Consider the following 22,698-nt stretch of genomic DNA (forward strand, 5'->3'; position numbering starts at 1 on the left):
TAAGTCTCCGAACATTTCCTTAACACAATTGTAATTTGTTGATATAGTTATGTATAAAGGTCTGACCACACTATGCGTCAGCGACACGAACGGCAGCGTGCGGCCAAATATTGTTTGTATGAAATTGTATGAGATATAACGCAATACGCGTCGCGCGACAGAGTTGCCTTTTGTATCAACTTTGCCGTGTTGTGTCGTGCTGCAGCAGTCGACGGTCGTATAGTGCGGTCAGGCCTTAAGGCTAAAAACTAAGATAAAAACTAATTTGATTTTTTAGACTACTTTGGAAGTAATAATAAGAAATTAATATCTAATTTTGATTCACTCAAAAGGTAGGTAAACTTGTGTGTTTTTCCCTGTGGAATTGTATAAAGGAGCAACTAAAATGACTCGGTTTTTTCTTTTTTATTGCGTGGAGATTGGAAGACGGTCTGAAGTGATTCGTTGCGGTTGATAGCATTTGAGGGAACAAGAGGAGGTGGCACAAGATTTCGGATTAAGCAAATTCGTGCAATGGCAGCTCTTTGTGTTGATGAATGTATTGAAAAATGTTCACAAATTGTCTATCATAATTTATGAGGAATACAATAAGATAGATAGGAGTGACATATTGACAAATGAGTAGGAAGAATATGAAGTGGTGCTAATTTTGTTTGAAAATGTTCGAATCTGGTCCACAGCTGTTGCATTAAAAGATTCTGTAATATAATACTTACCGCCAAACGTTACACGCGTTTTTTTTTTATTTTCTTTCGAATTGGATCAATTCCAAAATTTACATTTTACAGTGCTTTGAACCGGCTTTACTCATTAAAAATCGATTGCTTTATTGTTGAAAATCAATTTTTAATATGAAATATTTGTATAAAGATTTTGTTGATCTTTTATTATGTTTATATTATATTTGTACATTTTGTTGGCAGCGTTTTACATATGTCGAATCGAAACTACTATTAGGGCGTAAACACACAGCGATTACACATATTCATAGAAAGCCCAGTACGTCCCGCCCAAAATGACCCTATGGAGTATTTTCGGTAAAATTGATCGATAACGGTGTATCCTATATTTTAAGAAATTAAGGAGACCACCCACGGCAGGGAGCCATGCACACGGCGTGCCGTTCTTCCCTGTGTTTTTTCGCCACATATACAGATATGTACAGACACAGACACACACACACAGAATAGTGCTATTATACTCGTATATACATACATATATGATTATTATTAAGAGGGCTGTATACCCGAAACCTTAATTTGTTGCCGTTCCTTTCTTCGATATATGTATATATTGAGTGAATGCGACAATATATATCAATATACATGTGGGATTTTATGTGTGTGAGTGAATTATGTAATGAGTAATGTTGAGGAGTGATGTACAAACAGTGGTACACATGAGTGTACACGGTTTGGTAGTTGGCAGAAGTGTTACGGGTAGGTGCGTACGCGCACGTGTGTATACTTAATGTACAATAAACGTACATTGATCGACCGACATCGTCTTTGATTATCTCTCCCGCAATCCTCCCTATATCTTCGAACTCTACATACATATATACTAAGTGAATGCGACAGTTGCGCTTCGACCAGATAATATGTATTTTAAATCGACAAAATCGAGGTTTTGTATTCTCCAGTTTTCTCCTCCGAAACTGGACCAATTAAAAAAAAATTTCATCATCGGTATGAGAAAGATATTTTCTATGTTTGTGTGCTCGTATTTTTTTAAAAATCAACCGTTAAATAAGCACGCTGGACTCTTTTCGTGGGTGTAAAAAAGAAGCGATTTTATAGATGTTTGGCGGCTCCTAGCTCCTATAAAAAATAACTAATCCAAAAAATAAAACCTCAGAAACATGCCTACGGTGGATATCCATAGTATATTAAAAAATAATTTCTTTAGTGCTATAATTGAGGAAGGGAGAAGTGTAATACGTTTATATGGACAAGGCGCTGGTGTTCAGCCCTCTTAAGAGGGCTGTACACCCGAAACCTTAATTTTGTTACCGTTCCTTTCTTCGATATATATATTGAGTGTATGTATATATTGAGTGAATGCGACAATACATATCAATATATGTATTGAGTGAATGCGACAGTTGCGCTTCGACCAGATAAAACGTGTTTTAAATTGACAAAATCGAGGGTTCGTATTCTACTATTTTCTCCTCCAAAACTGGACCAATTTTTAAAAAAATTTCATCATCGGTATGAGAAAGATATTTTCTTTGCATCTATCGGCGTATTTTTTTAAAAATCGACCGTTAAATAACCACGCTAGACTCTTTTTGTGGGTGTAAAAAAGAGGTGATTTTATAGATGTTTGGCGGCTCCTAGCTCCTATAAAAAATAATTAATTAAAAAAATAAAACGATAGATGCACCCCAATGGTGGATATCCATAGCATATTAAAAAATAATTTCTCTAGTGCCATAATTGAGGTAGGGAGAAGTATAGTACGTTTGTATGGACAAGGCGCTGCTGTCTAGCCCTCTTAAGAAACGGAAACAAAAAGCATCAATTCAATGGAGGGGGGCTCTAGCTCCGAAGGCCCCTCACCTGACATCGTCCATGTTGAACGATAACAAAGGGCACTCGAGGCTTGAGAACCACAGGCTTTGTTGCTTGACATTTTCGGCAAATGTGACACGGTGTGGTGTTGGTAAATTAAATTCGGATGCGTGTCACTTTGCCGTTTTTCATTGATGCCAGAAATATTTCTACTTCGATGAAGTCATGCCTCGAATATAAACAAACAGATGAAAGTGTGTGTTGAAATTATGTATGTTTTCGATTGTGAGATGAAATTTTTGTGCGGCTTGAGATTCGAGAGGAATTTCATCCGTTCGTATTTATACCTTTAGTTGTTTAGTAAAAAAATATTGAGGGAGAAAAAAAAGATGGCCTCAAAGCCGGTTCGATCTTATTTATATTCCAGCATTGTTTTGATCGTCTTGACCTTCGGCTTTGATAAATGATACACACTAGACACACTCCCACTGCCATTATGCAAGTTGCGTAATTATTTAAATATATACATAAAGCTGACGATTATTTACTTTACAGTTGACATTGTACTATTTGAAGTCTAAACGGGGTGTGAAACGAAACGGTTTAGGGCGAAATCACATAAGAAGGAACGCGGCATATGGGTTTTTTAGATACTTTTAACCCTTTACATGGGTCGTGTAATCCATATCATTCATTTGTCAACGTTTATAAAGACTGGTTTACACCGTAATTTCTGAATTTATAACCATAGCAGAATTACCCAATGGAAATCCTTAGCTGCTGAGTATTTTAGATTGTGATGTTTCGCGGAACCTTTGTCGTTGGATCTTATATCATTGGACCTTATGTCGTGGAACCGGAATTTAGATTGTGAGCATTACATTTGAACAACAATGAAGAAGACGGAACTAGTTTTGGAAAAATACATTCATTAATAGAATTCTGTTGTTTATTTTATATTGTTGCAAGATATATTAGAGAGTTTAAACACACCTTTATAAAACTAAATCCTCGGCGGTAGTTATCTATGGTAGTGATCTAGGGTTTTTTTGGATTAGCTACAATTTTTATACCTGCTTTCAATTGGATTTCAACATAATTCTAGTTGAAAATATTTGCGAAATTTTCAGCGTGGCGAGCTTTCAACAGAAAAGACGTCAGCACTCAAAGGGTTACACAAGTGAAAAAAATGTGGTATGCCTTGCATATTCAAGGCACGCCTAGCACACACCGACCCAAAATCACTCCCTGGAGTGTTTTCGGTAAAATTTTATCCTTGTATTTATCCTTGCTTGACAGTGATCGATAACGGTGTATTACATACATATTTGAAGAAATGTAGGAGAACCCCCACAGCGGGGAGCCAATCACATGACGTGCCATTTCTCCCTGTGTAATTCCGCCCTTAAGCCTAATAAAAATTCATAATAATTAAAAAAAAGTTGGTCAAAATATTCGTGTGGATTTATTTAAGCAAAACTACACTTGTTTAATGTATAACGATTTAGTCAAGGTTTTTAATATCGTTTTGTATATCTGAGTAATAATTTGGAGGCCGAAGGTCATGTAAATACCGCCATAATTTTAACGATTTGAATAGTAAAAAATATTATGTAAGTATTTATATTTATTATGTCATGTGCAATACAGCGATGTGCAACTATTTCCATATTTGGAAAAAATATTAAGGTTAATGTTTCATGATCAAATTGTCTACTTTTTTTTAATTACAAGATGTGGGATTGTACTAAAGCACTTCAATTTCATGATATCGTTTCAATTAATGCCTATTTATAATGTAGTTTATGTAGATTTTTGGCATCTTAACTATTTATTTATGTACATACATATATGAAAATTAATGTTTGTCTGACATGCAAATCTACAGTTTTCATTTTAGAACTACCAAATTTGTTATGTCAACCTTTTTTTTGCTCTCTTGCTTTGTAGGACAATAGTAATTGACAATAGTGAACCATTTTTTTTTGAGCAAAATAAACTTATCCGCCGATATCTGCTCGTGATACTCTAACTTGCACTGTAGACTTCAAAATATTCCAATATAGTTCGATTTTTATACTTGTTTGTCCAACTTTTACTTTCCTGAGGAACACCGGGCAATTCAGCCAATCTGTTGTATAACGATGAAGGTTTGTCGCCCTTAAAAATATACAGTTTTAAAAATAAAACAATCATATTTGGTATACATACTATCAGTGGTGGCTCGTCATATGCTGTATATCTATTCCACAGTCAACAGGCTGCTTGCGTGAATAATGAATTGCAGACGAACGGTTTGAATAAAAAATAATGATTTATTTATATATTCAGAACAAGAACTGATTACAGACTAACTTAAATTGTAACCGTCTCGAGTTTATATACTCTTATTTAAAACAATGAATGTGTTGAAGACACGTGTCGTACAATTTCGGTTAGTCAGTGCGTGAGGTGTGCCACAAATCAATGATGCTGTTTATTAAATTAGGTGTGTCTTATCTCGGTCTCCGTGACGAGCCAGAATGTTAAATTACAGAAAACGTAAATATCGGAAGGCAAAGATCGAAAATCGAAAGATCTTAAGTCGAAAGATCAAAATAAAAGGGTGCATGGTAAACGGTACATACTCACGTACATACTCACTTAATTTGCGCGAGCAGGATACAACAGGAACAAGAGGAATAGGCTTTTCCTCCCGTATTAATGTGCGCGCGCAGAATACGGAAGGAAAAGCCTGTTCCTCTTGTTCCTGTTGTACCCTGCCGGCGCAAATTAAGTGAGTATGTACCGTTTACCATGCACCCTTTTTTTTTTGATCTTTCGACTTAAGATCTTTCGATTTTCGATCTTTGCCTTCCGATATTTGTGTTTTCTGTAATTTAACATTCTGGCTCGCCTCTTAGACCCGTCTTATCTCTACTGGTTAGTCGTTTTATTGTTAATCATGTGACAATGAAGGAGTCATACATGATGGTGTCATACAAGTGATAAAATGGTGATATTTTAATAATAATGGTAGAGGGTTGTCCTCAGCCCTTAACTCGTGCGAGGAGTGCTTCGTAAAAGCGCAAGTGGTCCTCGGAAACACTGTTCACACACATGCAACAATGGACCGTACGACAGAAATACAGCATTTGACCAGCCCCCACTGCATACTATGGGTGTCACGACAAATCGCTCACGGATATAACACTCATCGACACAACGCCCACGCGACAGAATGCTCATGGCCATTATACTCACAGATAAAATGCTCGCGTTTTGGACGCGTTTTGTCCCGTGAGTGTTATGCCGCGTGAGCGTTTTGTCGCGTGAGCGTTGTCATGCGCATTGTCGTGCGCGTTGTGTCGCGGAACTCACATTATGCGTGTCCATATATCAAACTCATTACTACTACTTGTGATTTTGATCTATTTAATGTTAATTCAAACCAAACTAGAGTGATTATTATAAATTTATTTTTTAATAGCAGTGTTGTTAATTGATTATTAGAATTGTAAATTTTTATTATTTATTATTTTTTTTAAATTTTTTTTTCTGATTATTTTACTTAATTTATTATTAATTTACTTAATTTGAATTATAATAATTATTAGTTTATTATTATAATTGTAATCTAGGTTATTATTAATATCATTTTTTACTACATACTATGTATGTATTATTCGTACTACTGTTGTCGTATAATAATAATATTCTTTTTTATAATTTTTGTAAAAATCTGCTATTGGACTCGGATGTTATATATATATTATATATTTACTATTTGTTTTTTTATACATATCTATGTACATCCTGTTGTCTGTTGATTTTTCAACAAATAAAATAAAATAAAATATTATTATTATTTCATTTTCTGTTGTTATTTTTTATATATGCGAAAATTTTATAAATAATGAATTTTTTAATAATTATATTTTATTATTATTTGAAATTAATTAAAATGTAAATTTTTCTAAAATAAATAAATAAATTTCCACAAACAAAATTTTCTGAAAAGCTTAATTTTTACTTAGCCTGGGTGTTTACAATCAGTATAAAACTTTTTGAATTGAAAATTGAAAAAAGTTAAAAGCCACACCATTAAAAATGATTAATGTGAATCTTGGTTTTGAATAAGTTACCAAAATAACATCAATTCTTAATGTTATTTTGGATAGCTCATCTTCAAGCCAATTCATACATCTATTAAAGCTGGGTACTAATTTAAAAAATATTGCCTGGAAGATAAGAATCAACTTTGATTCGAACTATCTTATTTTCGCATTATTTTATTTATACTAAATATTTTGTTTTGAAAAACTAAATATGCCAATCAGCTGTATTTTTTGGTCTTGACCTTTATACCAAGAACAACTGGTGTTCAACGTACACAAAGAATGCATTTAAATTCATTGGTTATGTCGTTACGTGAAACGTATCAAAATAGACTCTTACGTAATGAATAACGGTATATTTTAAATTACGAAAACAAGGCTAAACTTTTTGACTTCCTAGAAACATTTCGAAAAGGTCACATCACAAATGACGGAGGAAACGCTCGTTTGATAATTAATCGCTAAAACTTAAGTCTTTTAATGGCTTTACATCCGAAAGATCCATGTGGTTTCCCATGGTGGTTCTACGCTCTTCAAACGTAAAACACGCCAATTTATATTGCATACTATGTAAATTGAATTATGTGCTTTGTCTTCGACATTTTAGCACCCAAATGGAGACATTGCGTCATCAGTGACCTTCGATCGCATCATTGGTATTCTTGCACCGTAACAAATGTGATGCAGGAGACAAGAAAACGTAATGGTAAAAATCTTCATTCATTAATGCACGAATGAAAACATTGAATTCTTCTCAAATAAAGTAAAAAAAAATCGGATGTGACCAACCGACGACTTTATCTATGTATTTGAGGAATATATAATGGATAAAAAACAAAATTCGATAGTGAAACATACAGACACATTCACACATTCCGGTTATGAGAGCATTTTCGATACAAATTGAGCGCAAATGTAGGGAAACTTACACAATATAAAAGTATACTTGTTCCAGACATATCACATAATATCTATACCCTTCAGGTATAAACGCAGATTACCTAAACACAATCTGCTTTAGATCGTCGACTTTAGATAGTCTTTAATTAATATTATGTATTAGATGTATTATGAGCTTTTCTATTATGCTGTACGTTAACTTTAGAATAATATAATACTATGATTACTAACCAAATTAAATTAAATTGTAAAATAGAAAATGATCAGTAAATCAGTAGCTATTAAAACAGATATAAGATGTATACACATAACAATACATATATATACACATAACAATACATACATTCTTCAGTATGGTTTTTAAATCTTCCAACAAACTTAATATGTATGATTGTCCACTATACTTTCAAACCTGTTGGTACCCTAATTTGGACTGCAAATGGGTTTTGGAATAATTCGGAACTACAATTCACTTGAGTTATGTCGGTTAGTAACTGTATATTTAATTAAGTGAGCATGTCCATTGTGGTAAGTTGATAGCGCTAGACAAAATCAATAGTAATTTGGTGTTGAATTGAATTCTATTAGAATCCTAGACTCGTATTGAATTAGTCACCGTTTAATAATAAACAGCGGGGGAGTTGTCAGGACGCTAACCGATAAACATTCGTTTTATTGCGGGCCTATTTCTGTTGGAAAAAGTTCGTGGACGCCATGGAATATCAGCAACTCGAGCATAGCTTTCTATTTCAGTATTATTTGAATGTTTTTTAAATAATGACCTGTTCATTGCCTAGTAACGAATTTTATTATTACATGTTTGATTTTTCAACAATGTGTATTCAGTTAAATTAACAGCTGATTACCACTGGACTCTGTATTTTATCATTAGGCTAGGTCTTATGTAGGTAGGCAAGTCGCGTCCATTCTGCTATAAAGAAGTTCATACTCCAGAAAGTCAAAATAAGTAGCCTATTAGAAATGTTGAAGTGTAAAACGTAAATAGACATGGTTCCAGTACAGGGTTGCCAGACGTCCCTATTTGAGTGGGACTGTCCCGAGTTCAAAAGACAAATCCCGAGTCCCGAAATCATTGCCTCTGAAAATCCAGACTTAACAAAATTTGTATAAGTACAAAAATGTATATAAATAGAAATGGTTTGACTTTAAAAATAACAAATTTCAATCCATCAAAGTCTTGTCCAAACATGAAAATCGATTTTATTCAATTGCAGAATTGACAGAAATTATTTAATATTATTAGCAATGTTGACCTTCTATAAGTAGATGTCTGTTTATTAAACAAACTTTTACTGAAGCAAACGAGAAAAAAAAAAGAGAAATGGACAATATTTTTTAAAGATCATTCCGCTCGCAATAATGTGTTTAAAATTTTAGCCCAGATTTTTTCAATTTTACATTCCATTACAATTTTCGAAAGCATATTTAGTCTAATGAGTGCAACCTGGAGAAAGGAGAAAAATAAATGATTATTAGAAACCGCAGAAGCAGAATTAATGCAATTGTTATGATTTGAGAAAACTTTTATCAAACAAAGCTAGCGAACATATTTTGAAACACGTTGAAAGCTAGGAAAAACTTTTTATAAAACTGTTATGATTGCATAATTTTTTGCATTTAAACTAAAATATAATTCGTGTAATTGTATCCATTATATTTTAATAACTGTGATTTCTGTCGATTATTAAGTGACTATTTTTTATATTTTCTCATCTACATATATATATATATATATATATATATATATATATATATATATATATATATATATATATATATATATATATATATATATATATAATTATATATGTACTTATAATTTAATTAAATATATTTTTTTCTTAATGTCTTCATTATTTCTTAAACTTTTGTTTTTTTTATTTTTACATACCTCCTTTACGTTTCACTTACGATTACAATTCAGGAAAAAATTTGCCTCTTATCCGATCGTTTTCATACTTTGCCATATTGTTCATTTTGGTCATCAATATAAGTAAATGGATCATATTTCTTTAATGCTAAAAGTTTATTATTTTTAGATCCACGCATCTTTGTGTCCGTGTGAAATCGTACATGTTACATCATACTTTCTTATTTGATTATTTCAAAAGTAGCATTTAAGATACAAATATTTTTCTAATAGTTCTGATAGATTTTTCGCATATTAAAAATGTATCTATGAGATCTTTTATTTGGTTTGTCATAGGGTATGGAATTATTTTTCCAGGGCTCGGGATTCCTCTCGGCAGTTCTGTATATAGTTTATATGTATATCATAAGTTCCCATTTCGAGTTGATGTTTATCTATAAATAATGCAGGAAATGAAACTTTACAACAATACTTGTGAGAACGGTCAAACATACTTGAACACGTATCGTATCACTTTACAGATTGATTGCTTCATTCATTTGACTGCAAATGTGCATGTCTCAGTTAACTTTCCATTCAATATGCCAGTAATTGTGTCAATTTTGAACTGGAATTGAAGTTTACACTATTGGTGTAAAATGTTGAATAGAATTATTTCCCATGGCGTCAGTTAACTATCGAATTTTTGTGTTGATAATTAAGAAGATTGATCTAACCTTGATTTTTTTTGTTAATTTCTACAGTTGTGACTTCATTCCAATTGTTAGATTTTCATTTAATTATCTTTGAAGGTCGATAGTAATTTTTTTTAAACTATTGTTGCAGTTACCGAAAGAAGTCGACGATTTCTAATTCAAAATGGGTGTACCGGAAGTTAAAACTTGCTGCTGCGGGTGCACTTTAGAAACTGGAACACTCATCATAGGATGGTTGAACATAGTAAGTATCCACTTATTATATTGTATCATATCAAAATCATCAAAGGAAAATAATATGCCTGATTTTCTTAAATCAACAACAGTGGAATTTGTAGTATTATTATGTATAATGCTAACGTAATTGTTGTTTTGTCTTCAGGTGTTTGCAGCTCTGACGATCATTGGCAGTATTATGGGTATAATCTCTCCTAATTCTCAAAATCACGGATCCACTGCCTCGTTAGTCCTCGGAATGATCGCTGGGGTTATCACCCTGTTAGTGTCGATCATGTTGATTATCGGAGTCAAGAGGGTAATTTTTCACAAATTTAAAGCTCTTTGTAGCGCCATTTGATATGGTTCGAATTGTTCAAACGCATATTTAAACTTTCAGAGACTGCCGAAATATGTCCATTATTGGATTTTGATTGCTACTATCAGCTTCGTGATTAGCCTTTTAAATGGAATCATCCAAGGCATCATGCTTTCAGTCAACGGAAATGTTGGTGGAGGAGTCGGAGCGATTATCGTGGTACTTATTTCAGGAGGTAATTGATATATTTTTATATTATTTATTATTCAATTTGGAATGAAAAATATGTATGAGAAAGTTATATATAGAACATATGTGGTACATATATAAAGTGACTATACATCCCATTTTGAATGGGACCGTCCCGTTTTTAGGTAGCCTGTCCCGTTGTCCCCAAGCACAGCTTCGGACGTCGAAATGTCCCGTTTTCAAAAATAGAGTATATTTATTGAACTATTATATATATATATATATATATATATATATATATATATATATATATATATATATATATATATCGTATAATTACACGATATATATGTATAATAATTCTACATAACAAACTAAGGAAAAATATAGACTTTTTTCAATTTCATTAGTTCACTTTCAGAACTAATGTATAATTAAAATCATTTTTATAATGTTATTAATTTGAATTATTGATTGTTATTATAGACTAGTGTTGTGCCCGATGAAATATCGTCGCATGGGTTATGGCGTATTAACATATTATTTAATTAAAAAAAAAAAATTAAAAGAAATGTGTCGGTCTGTGTTCGATCCGCATCGCGGTCGTATTTTTTTCAAATACCTTTAAAATATAATTAATTTAATATTTATATTTAATTGTATAATATGAAAAAAAAGGTTCAAAACCACGCTAAATCAAATTAACGTGATGTATTTTTTATATGGCGTGACGTAAGCAATTGCTAACCTGTAACATACCTGTAATATAGTGATAGACCCGATGAAAATTTAATCGGGTGTATTATAAGTAAAAACTACCTACCTACATACATATAAATAATATAAAACACCCAATAGAAAAATAAAATAATTAATAAATCAAATATTTTTTTAATAGAGAGCGTAAAATGCTCTAAGACTATTGCCTTAGAGGAAACATTGGTAGTAAACAGTATATATATAGAAGTTTTTTCTTGATCTGTTATTATATTCCGTTTGCTGGCAGTGTTTTAGCTATGACGTACATATGTATGTCGAATCGAAACAACTATTATAGTACTACGAGCTTTATCGCACACAGACACACAGAATAGCGCTATATGATTAAACTACAATGCTCAGAACCCAGTCATTTAAATAAAATATTTAAAAGCTTTTTATTGTTCATGATATACATATGTTCAAATATGTCAATAATGTCAAAAGTGTATTCTAATAGGTACTGATCTTTTTACTTTTTATTATTGTTCTCACCAGTCATTCTAAAATCTTTCACACAAGTTGAAATTTTTTTAATAATAATTAGTACATTTACATATAATTTTTTGCCTATTAATTTATTTGCATTTATTAAAACATGTATATATTTTTTATTTTCAGCTATAATGGCTTACTTGATCATCGTCGTTTTCAACTTCAAAAGGGAACTCTTGTCGGAAAATCAACATGTTTAAGTTTACTTCTTCTTCAAAAACACAAATCTATTCAATTCGAAATTGTTTTTATAAAGTCACATTTATACTTTATTAAATAATGATTAATACAAGCTTTGTTTGAATTATTCTGTCGATAAACAAAAGAATCTTTCATTGATACTCACCGAATCTTTTTAAAAATTTTACTACGTACAAACTTTTGTTTATCTATTTTTTTATGTTGAATTAACGTATGGTTTTAGCGTATGTAAGTTTGATGACAAAATTTTATAGTAACTATTGTATTTTCAAAGTATTTGAAGCAAAAGTTTTTTTAATACGTGTTAATAATTTCAAACGATTCAAAATTTTATCAATGTTGAATAGATTATAGCAGATATATATGAATATGTACATTGGGAATCTTAATCACATTCAAAAAAGGGATTACAATAATTGAAAGAACGTAACTTTGTATAAATCTCATAGTCTAATGGTCTTTGTTAGATGATATACGTATTTAAAATTTTAAACTATCATATTTGTACTTTCAAGATTATTTCGCTTTTATTGTAATCACAAAAATACATACACATGTATGTATGTCTGCTGTTATATGTGTAATTAATCTCTGAATGTTAGTGTTTATTGAGTTGTGTGTGGATAAATGGTTTATCTATGTATGTTTATTACTTTTCAAGTGTGAATGTCTGCATTTGTAATTTTTCAGTTTTTATACATATAAAAAATTGTGTTCAGTTTGTGATTATAAAAAAAATAATTTGAAACTTTCTTAGAATAAGTGATTATTATTAATAAAGCTTTCGCATTTTTAAAGAGTCTAGTTATATTACATACATACAAACTATATTTACGGACATCTGCCTATTTTAAGTTTTGATATTTTGCGTAAGAGTCGTTAAATCTATTTAAGTTAAAGTACATATAACCATTAATTATTTTTACTTAAAAATAAATATGTTTATGTATGTTAAACGATTGTTTAGTTGTCAAAAATATGGATAATTTCTAGTATTTGTTGCATTATTTTTGTAATACATGTTTAAAAATTCACGTGAATGTTTTGAAGAATTAAAATAAAGCTCTTTATAAAACTTTCATGTTTAATTTATTTCTTATCATCTTTCATGGTTCACACAGCAATGGTTTCGATTATATTCATATTAAATATATGAATTTACACAAACTCTTGGTCGAAATATGTAATTGAAATCTCTACAGTTAATGATACACAGAAGCTCAGCTATAAAACCAAAATGTGTATCTGTTAAGTAATTTACTGACAGTTATTTACTTACTAGTGTTGTACCCGATGAAATATCATCGTATATTAAGCTATTAATTAAAATAAAATTAAAAGAAATGTGTACATCTTGTGTTTGATCTTCACATGGTCATGTTTTTACTTTATCTTTTTCAAATACCTTTTAAATATATGTAACTAGTGGTTTTACCTTTTTTTTGTTTGTTATCATATAAAAAGCTTATACATGGCAAAACAATCTAATAGTAAACCTTAATTTGTTTTTTTTTATTAAAATTATTTGATTCGAAAACAAATAATATTCAACGATATCGATATCGTCCTCATAGAAATTTTGATTTGTATTCGATGTTACATAGTTACATTAAACATACATAGTTACATTAAACCTTACATACAAAGTCTCTTTCGAAATTATATACTAGATTTAATAGTGTTTGTCTGCGAACGATACTACTTTGAAATTTTTCGACCCGGAAAACAAATTCAACCTGAATCTTACATATAAATAAAAGCTTTTTAATTTGTATTGTAGAAATGATTCTCACTGATTTGTTTGAAGAGACAGATGACCTAAATCCGTTAAAAGGCAAATTACAATTGAAGCAAGTTGCAGTAGAAGCCGAATCGGTTCCAGAGGATCTGTTGATTTCGTTTGAAGAAAGGGATCCCACAATTTGTTCCACTTTAATCAGCATGTCAGTTAGTTGTCATTAAATATTATTCAAATATTAGTGCATCATTTCAAACAAAATTACAAATATGTACATATTTGTGTTCCAATCAAAGTTTGAATGCTTGACATTATTGCTTTGGTAATTAAAATCAATCGTTAGATTTTGTTAATAGCATATTCCATCAGTTGGGAGATAAAAATGTTTTTAAATGTGTCAGGTAAGATTATGTTCACTATATAAGCTTGAGTGGTTTCACACAATCAGTACACAATTGCAGTCTTTCACTGAAGGTGAACTGATACGATCAATTCAAAATGAAAGCTTTTGTAAGATACTTTATTTACATTATATATTGTACTATATATTTCTAACTAACAATGACGATTATTTTGTGTGCATTTGTAACTTAAGGCTCTCGTGTGCGCTGTACTTGTGATCAGCCAAGGATATGCATTGCCATACGGAGGCTATGAAGAGGAATTCTTGTTTGGAAGGCCGGAGATCTATGAACCAGCTTACGAACCGTTCCTTGGAGTTGAACATGAAGTTTTCGGATGGAGACCCGAATTCGAAAGGTTGCCTCCCGTATCTTTGATTGGCGTTGCAGGAGTATGTGGTTTTGATAGCATTTGCATAAAATTCAGTGTCGACTTGGAAAATAATCGCTTTTTATGTTTATTTCGATAGGAATTCGTCGATCGTGAATACCATCATTTTGGACGTGGTCGTCGCGACATCCCCACAGGCATTCCTAAAGACTTCATCCGAGGCATCCCTAGAGACATCCCTAGAGACGACATCCCCAGAGACATCCCCATAGACATTCTCAGAGACATTCCCAGAGACATTCCCATAGACATTCCCAGAGACATTCCCATAGACATTCCCAGAGACATCCCAAGAGACTTCCTCAGAGACATCCCCAGAGACATTCACAGCGACATCATCAACCCATACATAGACCCTGTCATACGCCACATTCCCTTCGGACATCCTGAAGTCGAAGTTATTCCTGAAATTCCAATTCCCATTGAAGCAGGCTATGTGGAAAAGTATCCGTCTTTCGATCGGATCGTGTAACCGCACAATTTGAGGATTTAAAGAAATTTAAATTTTACATTTCTTCAAATCATACACGGCGTAATAACGTTTTTGATGTAATTTGTATATTTTGAGGTGTTTTTTTTAATAAATTTTATTTAAAATTAAACAAGTGTAATATTTTATATTTAAATAACCCGAGTAATGTTCCAATTATAAGAGACAAAAAAATATTTTAACAATAATTCATTTTTTTTTTTTTGATTTTTAAATGCTTTTTATTATTGCGAAATTATGTTCACAATACATCTTATATCTATTTTAATAGCTACTGATCTACTGATCATTTTCTATTTTACAATTTAATTTAATTTGGTTATTAATCACAGTATTATATTATTCTAATGTTAATCTAAAGCATAATAGGAAAAAGAGCTCAAAAACCTATTTAAAATCCTTATAAATGTTCATAATACATCTAATACATAATATTAATTAAAGACTCTCTAAAGTCGATGACCTAAAGCAGATTGTGTTTAGGTAATCTGTGTTTATACCTGAAGGGTATAGATATTTTGTTGTAATCACCGAGACTCTTCACAAGTGTGTTAGTATGGTTATTAGTGATTCTGTCATAGAATCTACTGGTTAGTTTGTTAGTAATGTCTGTAATAAACGGAATATTATATATGGCATGCAGTTTTTTCAAGTTAGTATATATGGGTGTATTATAAATTATTTTTAGGGATTTATTTTGTATTACTTGGAGCTTGGAAAGGTTAGTATTCGAGGCGTTATTCCATACAGATGAAGCATAGGTTAATAATGGTAATATGAGCGCGCGATATAATTTTTTTTTTTTTTGAATTGATAAAGAACTATGGTGATTAAATATTGGATATATTGAGGACATACCCCGCATCGCCTTGCATTTCGCTGCCTCAATGTGAGGTGCCCACCTCATTCTTTTATCGAATGTTACTCCTAAATATTTTATTACTGACTGCCATTTCAGACTTTCTCCAGAGGGGATTTTGAACAATAATTCATAAATCTTACCATTTATTCCAATTCTTGAATTTCCTTTGAAATATTATATTCCGTTAATTTTAATGATAAGAGTGAGTTTTTTTGATAAATGATCAGAGTGAAGTTTTTTATTAATTGCATATTAGCTACCATTATATTAACAGGAGAATTGATGGCATGCATTTAAATGTTCAGTTACTAATTTCACTTTCGGTCAGTAATTAAATAAGTTGTCAGTTATATATCAAAATTACCTGTATCCATTGGTCAATTAATAAATTACATGGTCTGTAATTTATTTATATAATCAGTAATATACATATATAAAAATTATTATTTCATTAAATAGCCTGTAATTCAAAGGAAGGACATTCACAGTTTGATGATTATGTTCTAAGCAGAGAAATGTTTACAATTCTCTGGTTCTAAGATAATCAGAAAATATGAAAATAGAAAGCAAATCACTTTGAAATGATTTGCAATATTGTTAGAAGAGAGCTTCAAGCTAAAAAAAATAAAATGAAAATATTTTATTATATTTGATAGTATGTAATAAACAATACAGAAATACCAATATTATGTAGTATTGCTCAAGTAGATCAGTTGGGTTTGGATCATACCAAGATACCATAATCAGAGAATTCGGTATATGTGGGGTCCACAAGGTAAAATATTAATTTTTATTGACCATTTAAGATTTTTTACACAACACTATTATGAATACTTATTGACTATTTTTTGATTTAGCTACTGAGCGTTTTTGTATTTAGTAACTGACCAAAAAAAATTTTACCGAAATTAATGAATGATTATACCATTAAAGGATTTGTTTTCTTTTTATTTTGTACCAGGAAGGCCTAACAGGTAACCCCAATACGCTTTCCTGGCCAGAAACATTGTAAATTTGATACAAATATTATTAGTATTATAAAAAGTACATAAATACATATCAATTAATATCCACAGAGACATATATGGTCAAATTTGTAAATTTGCAGCATTTAAACAATTCAGCGAAATTCAGTAAACACATATCAATTAACATCCATATAGACATCTATGGTCAAATTTGTAAATTTGCAGCATTTTATACATTCAGCGGAATTCGAGATTGCCGAAAACGCGAGATTTTGCGAGAAAATGGGTAAGTTTGCCAATTTGTTGGAACCGTTTCAATGAAAATCAGATAAATTGGCAAACTCTGATAGGAAACGATCGACCTGGAGTCACAAATCCAAGGTCTGGCCAGCAAACACCAGAGGGATATGAACCCGTGACCACTCTGTTCAAAGCATTATATTCTAACCACTGGTCTATTCTGCTGGTTATTTAATTATTTGAAAACTAAATCCACTTAGCTTAAAACCTTTATTTTATAGTCAACTTTTAAATGATGTTTAAAATTAAACTATATTCTACATATGTAACCTACTACGTACAATACATCTATCATGACCTTTTTCACTGTCAGATATAAGACTTAATCAAAAGAAATACGACACATAGCACATTGTACTTATATAATATTACAATACGACCTTTATAATATAATATAAAAAAAGAGTTGGGCTAAATTTTTTATCCATTATTTCTCTTTCGAAAGAAATTTCTCAAGTTAAATGCCTATCACCTGTCCAATTCACACGGAAAATTCTCCTGTCAATTCTGAATTTGAAGCTACTGGAAAATAATTTCTTCGGTGGGAAAATTGGCACATGGGCTATTGTAATAATAATTTCACCCTTTATAAAGGTCGAAAATAAAACGACATAAAATATTTTTTATTGTAATTACCTTTGAAGACGAATTTTTTTTTGATATGTATATTATATGAGATTTCAGATTCATATATTTTTTCTTTATCATACATACGTACACACCTATGTATATTAATCAAATAAATCAGTGATGAAATCATTAACTGTCACTCTTAATTGTTATTGATCTCCATTATCTAAATTATCAAATAAATCACGAAGCATTAAGAATTGATAATATAATAATTGATTTTTAAGCTGTTTACATTAGCTACATATTTATACGTTAATGTCAATAATGTTTTATGAGACTTAAAGTCTACGCAAATATCTATTTTTATTTTTTATTAATGAAAGAGAATTTCTAGTTTTAATTTGAGCGATTTTCTCCTGCCTTATAAAACTAGATTCCATGCTGACATTTTTGTATAATACCTGTTTTTCATTTAGATATTGTTTAATTACGTGTATAATCTCGTATTTGAGATAAATATTCTTGTAAGCTGATAACCCTCGTTTCCTTGATAATTAGCTAAATATTATTATACATGAAAAATTATCGAGGACAAAACTTTATAAACATATATGACTCACTGTGAGATAGATCGTGTTTACAATAGCTCATTCATTTATTATATAATAATTTTATATGTAATGTTTTTTTAGATCTAAAATTATATTATAAAGTTATAATATAAATCAATGTTTGTCTATCTGTCTGTCTGTCTCGAATAGGCTCCTAAACCAAAGAACCGATTACGATGGAACTTTCAGTATTTGTTGCATGTCCTGAAAGATTACTGTGAAAAAAACGGGATAAAACCTCTTTATAAAAATATTCGTAATTACGATTTTATCGACGCGAAAGTATGAAGCGGCAGTGTGAAGTTAAGGAAATGTGTACGTTGGTAACCAACTTGCGCGCATGCATGCCAACGTACAAATACATTACGCACCACTCATACCAACCTTACATTACGTACCACTCATATGAATCCTACATATACATATATAAAAATCAATGTTTGTCTGTCTGACACGTATGCGTTCCTATACTATACTATACTATAATTTAATTTGATTATTAAGTATTAATTTGAAACTGAAACATTCACTTATCGAAACGCATCGATAAACGGGAACGGGAACGGGAATAGCATGCGTTATTGTACGATGGAACGATGGAACTTTCAGGATTTATTGTACGCATGTCCGGGAAGCTTACCAAAAACAGGAATGGAAACGGGATTGAATGACATTGCAACGCAATAATTTCAAATGTTTTCGCGTCGCGACATGCGTTGTTAGGGTAGAATAAACAAATAATTGAATAATTTCATATGTGTTCGCTCCCTGCATTTTCCGTCAAATGGGAACGGGAACGGGAACGAGAATGGGAATGGGAACGGGAACGGAAACGGGAATTGCATGCGTTATTGTGGTATTGCAACGCATGCCGGGTTCAGCTAGTATACCTATATAATATCGCTATTCTGTGTGTCTGTGTAAGATAACACTCGTTGTACTATTATCGTCGTTTCGATTCGATATATGTATGTCACAGTTAAAATATAATAATATAATAAGAAGATAATAATAACAGATCAACTAAAAACTTCTATATATACTGTTCGCTACAAATGTTTCCTCTAGCCTTATAGATGGCGAATTTAGTCTCTGAGCATTTAGCGCCATCTATAGAAAATTTAATTAATTAATTAATAATTTTTTTCTATTGGTGTTTTATACTGTTAATATGTAGGGAGGTAGGTAGTTTTTATCTTTTTTCTTCATATTGTTGCGTAGGGGTGGGTGGAGGATTCAAATGAAAGGCCAAAGTCGCTTCACAGGTCCAGGCGCAGACAGAGCTCGTTCCAAGATGATCTGATATGGCCTAAGCACCTCCTTATAAAGAGCAAGTAGCTCACTACAGCTTCCCCGATCCGTTTGTTTCTCCATTGTCTAGGCACGTACAGTTTTAGGTGAGTCTCACGCTCTCAGGGTTCTAGGAATTCTACCGAATTCTATTCGGGGGTCTCCATTTTTAAACCCCGAATGCACTTTTATATTTAATATTGAACAATTAAATATAAATATATTTAAAAGGTATTTGCGGATCGAACACAGGACCGACCCATTTCTTTTATTTATTTATTTATTTAATAACTTAATATGCTTTAGTACGCGGGACAGGTGTGTTGATCGTGTCCCGGTCTAAGAAAACACCGTTTGTGTTAGTAAGAGGATCGTTTATTTTTGTTCAATTGTTACAATAGTTATTGTATGTACGAAGAAGTTGAGCTTCGGAGAAGTGAGCTGGTTGAACTCCAGAGGTTCACTCTGGTGTTGGGAGCTGGTGCGTCACTTTATATACGTTCTGGCTTGAAGCGTGTCGTGTGCAGATGCTTTGTCTTCGTTTCCAGGACACGTGTTGACCTGTTTTCGGTCAACGTGTCGCGTGTTTTATAGCTATGGGGTCAGCGCCAGGACGTCGTTCGTTTGAGAATGCGGTCGTGTGCCACGTGTAAACAACTTTCAGGACATGTGTTGCGGTTGCCTGATGACATCACTGTTGGGTTTCGTTCGTTTTACGATCGAGCGATGAACTCTTTCTTCTGGAATGGTCAAAGGGGACGTTGCCCTTGAGTTATGCATGTTTGTACAGGATCGATGATGAAATCACTGGTTTTGATTCGTAATAGCACAAGTTGTGCTATATTTCTACAATGCCAACACCCATGTGATGATATTTCATCGGCTACAACACTACATAGTACATTTAATAGAAACGGTCTATCTTAAGAAGCTTCCTAATCAAATGTTTACTACATAGTTAAAATTAGCATTCATTTGAGTATGAAAGTATCGACAAGATATAGATTTGTCTATTGAAATTTGTAATTGTGTAGTAAAATGTTTCTTAAATTCGAATATTAATTGAAGTTGCTTGTGGGTGGATTGTTAGTAATTTTCTTTGTGGGTTAATAGAAGTTGAAAGTACTTGAGCATTTTAATGGCCTAATATTATACATATATTTAGTAATAATAGTGATATAACGATAACGATGAGTTTCTCAATTTCAATTTTATATGTATGTATGTACATATGTATGTTGTTGCAAAACGAACGATGTTTTGGGTTTTTTCTACGATGAAATTTGTCGTTTCTCGTCAACGGGTCATTTATTGACGAAATTGTATTCCACAGCTTCTAAACGTTCTCAAATTACAATATACAACAACTATGCACATATTGTATAGTATAGTGTGAGTGTATACATTTTTGTAGCTCCAAATTGATTCAAAATTAAACTTAAGCTCTGACATATACAAATGTAAGTGTGGTGGGAAATCAAAAATTTGAAGGCAAAGAACACGTATCACAGTTTAATAATTCGGAAAGTATGTTTAAAAACCGTTATGACAACAAACAAGGTGTAATGACGGTTCTCATTGATGACGGTTTAGTGTCTCATTTTACTTTTTATATAATATAATACCACCTGACCCTTCCCTCACAAGTAATTATGATTGCACGTTCAAGTCTTGCAGTACCTGTAATTTTCCTATAATCGTTTCCTCAGCAAATCGATAGCATGATATACATTTTGTTTCGGTATACCTTCTAAAAATAAATACATTCTGGATTTTTCAGACTCGCTATGGAAAACTACTAGTAAACTTTAGTCGGAGTAATTTTCATTCGCGGAAAATCGTTATGAAAGTCTTTATGATATTCTTCCATACATATCCTATACTTATGTATTATTTCTTTATTAATTTTTCAGACAAGAAAATAGTTACGTGCTTGTTGCCATTTGCAGATATATGAAATTGCACTTTTTTAATAGTATAGTCTTCTTGTGAATCCACTGTAATCATCTACTTACATACACACACATACATACACACTACAGTCATCAACAACATTTTTAAATATTTGAGGCATCATTTTTTCATTTTTATTTAACATTAGGTGAACCCGGCATGCGTTGCAATACCACAATAACGTATGCAATTCACGTTCCCGTTCTTGTTTTTGTTCCCGTTCCCGTTCCTGTTCTCGTTACCATTTGTCGGAAAAACGCAGGCGGCGTATTTGACTTGACTAGACTAAAAAACTATTATTTTGAATAAAAATACCAATAGTTTTATTTTACTACCTCCAATGCCACTCTGCCTGAAGAAAAAGATCTTTGATCGATGCGTTTTGCCAGTGATGATGATGTGAAACTTGGACACTGAACGCCAAGGTGCTACATAAAATCCAATGCACTCAAAGAAGTATGGAACGCTGTATGCTTGTATAACGAGGAAAGACAGAAAGCGGAACACGTGGGTGAGAAGTATGACAAGGGTAGTGGACATAGTGGATAGAGAGATTGAAATGGCAATGGGCGGGTCACGTAGCTAGGAGGATGGTCGAAAGGTGGACAAAAGAAGTGCTTGAATGGTACCCGAGAGAATGCAAAAGGGTAAAAGGAAGACCGCAAGGAAGATGGGTGAACGAAATTAGGAAAATGTGCGGTGCTATCATTAAAACTAAAAACTGGATAGACGTCAGGCACTTTTCAGAAATTCAAATTTCAAACGCGTCTTACACGATATTTTTGCACCATCGTAATGGCGGAGGATCCAATTACTTATATTGATGAACTTTTCGAAAGCTCT

The 22,698-nt window shown here is 31.9% G+C and overlaps 2 protein-coding genes across 3 annotated transcripts in view; one reads left to right on the top strand and one right to left on the bottom strand.

The window, feature by feature from the left end:
- Positions 1–13,769, top strand: part of LOC143921433 (uncharacterized) — a 31,670-nt gene extending 17,901 nt beyond the window's left edge. Inside the window, exons 3-6 of one of the 2 annotated variants that reach the window (XM_077444740.1) lie at positions 10,230–10,343; positions 10,482–10,634; positions 10,716–10,869; positions 12,204–13,769. In XM_077444740.1, coding sequence (XP_077300866.1) covers positions 10,263–10,343; positions 10,482–10,634; positions 10,716–10,869; positions 12,204–12,277 — 462 coding nt within the window. In that variant the 5' untranslated portion in view covers positions 10,230–10,262 and the 3' untranslated portion in view covers positions 12,278–13,769. Of the gene's footprint in view, positions 1–10,226; positions 10,344–10,481; positions 10,635–10,715; positions 10,870–12,203 lie in introns of those variants that run through there. The other variant, XM_077444741.1, reaches the window with a different exon arrangement.
- LOC143921428 (uncharacterized) overlaps positions 1–22,698 on the bottom strand; it is a 339,615-nt gene that overhangs the window by 142,384 nt on the left and 174,533 nt on the right. The gene's annotated exons all lie outside the window — the stretch shown is intronic.

The sequence above is a fragment of the Arctopsyche grandis genome, chromosome 13 (assembly GCF_051622035.1).
Source record: "Arctopsyche grandis isolate Sample6627 chromosome 13, ASM5162203v2, whole genome shotgun sequence".
In the NCBI taxonomy this organism is placed as follows: Eukaryota; Metazoa; Arthropoda; class Insecta; order Trichoptera; family Hydropsychidae; genus Arctopsyche; species Arctopsyche grandis.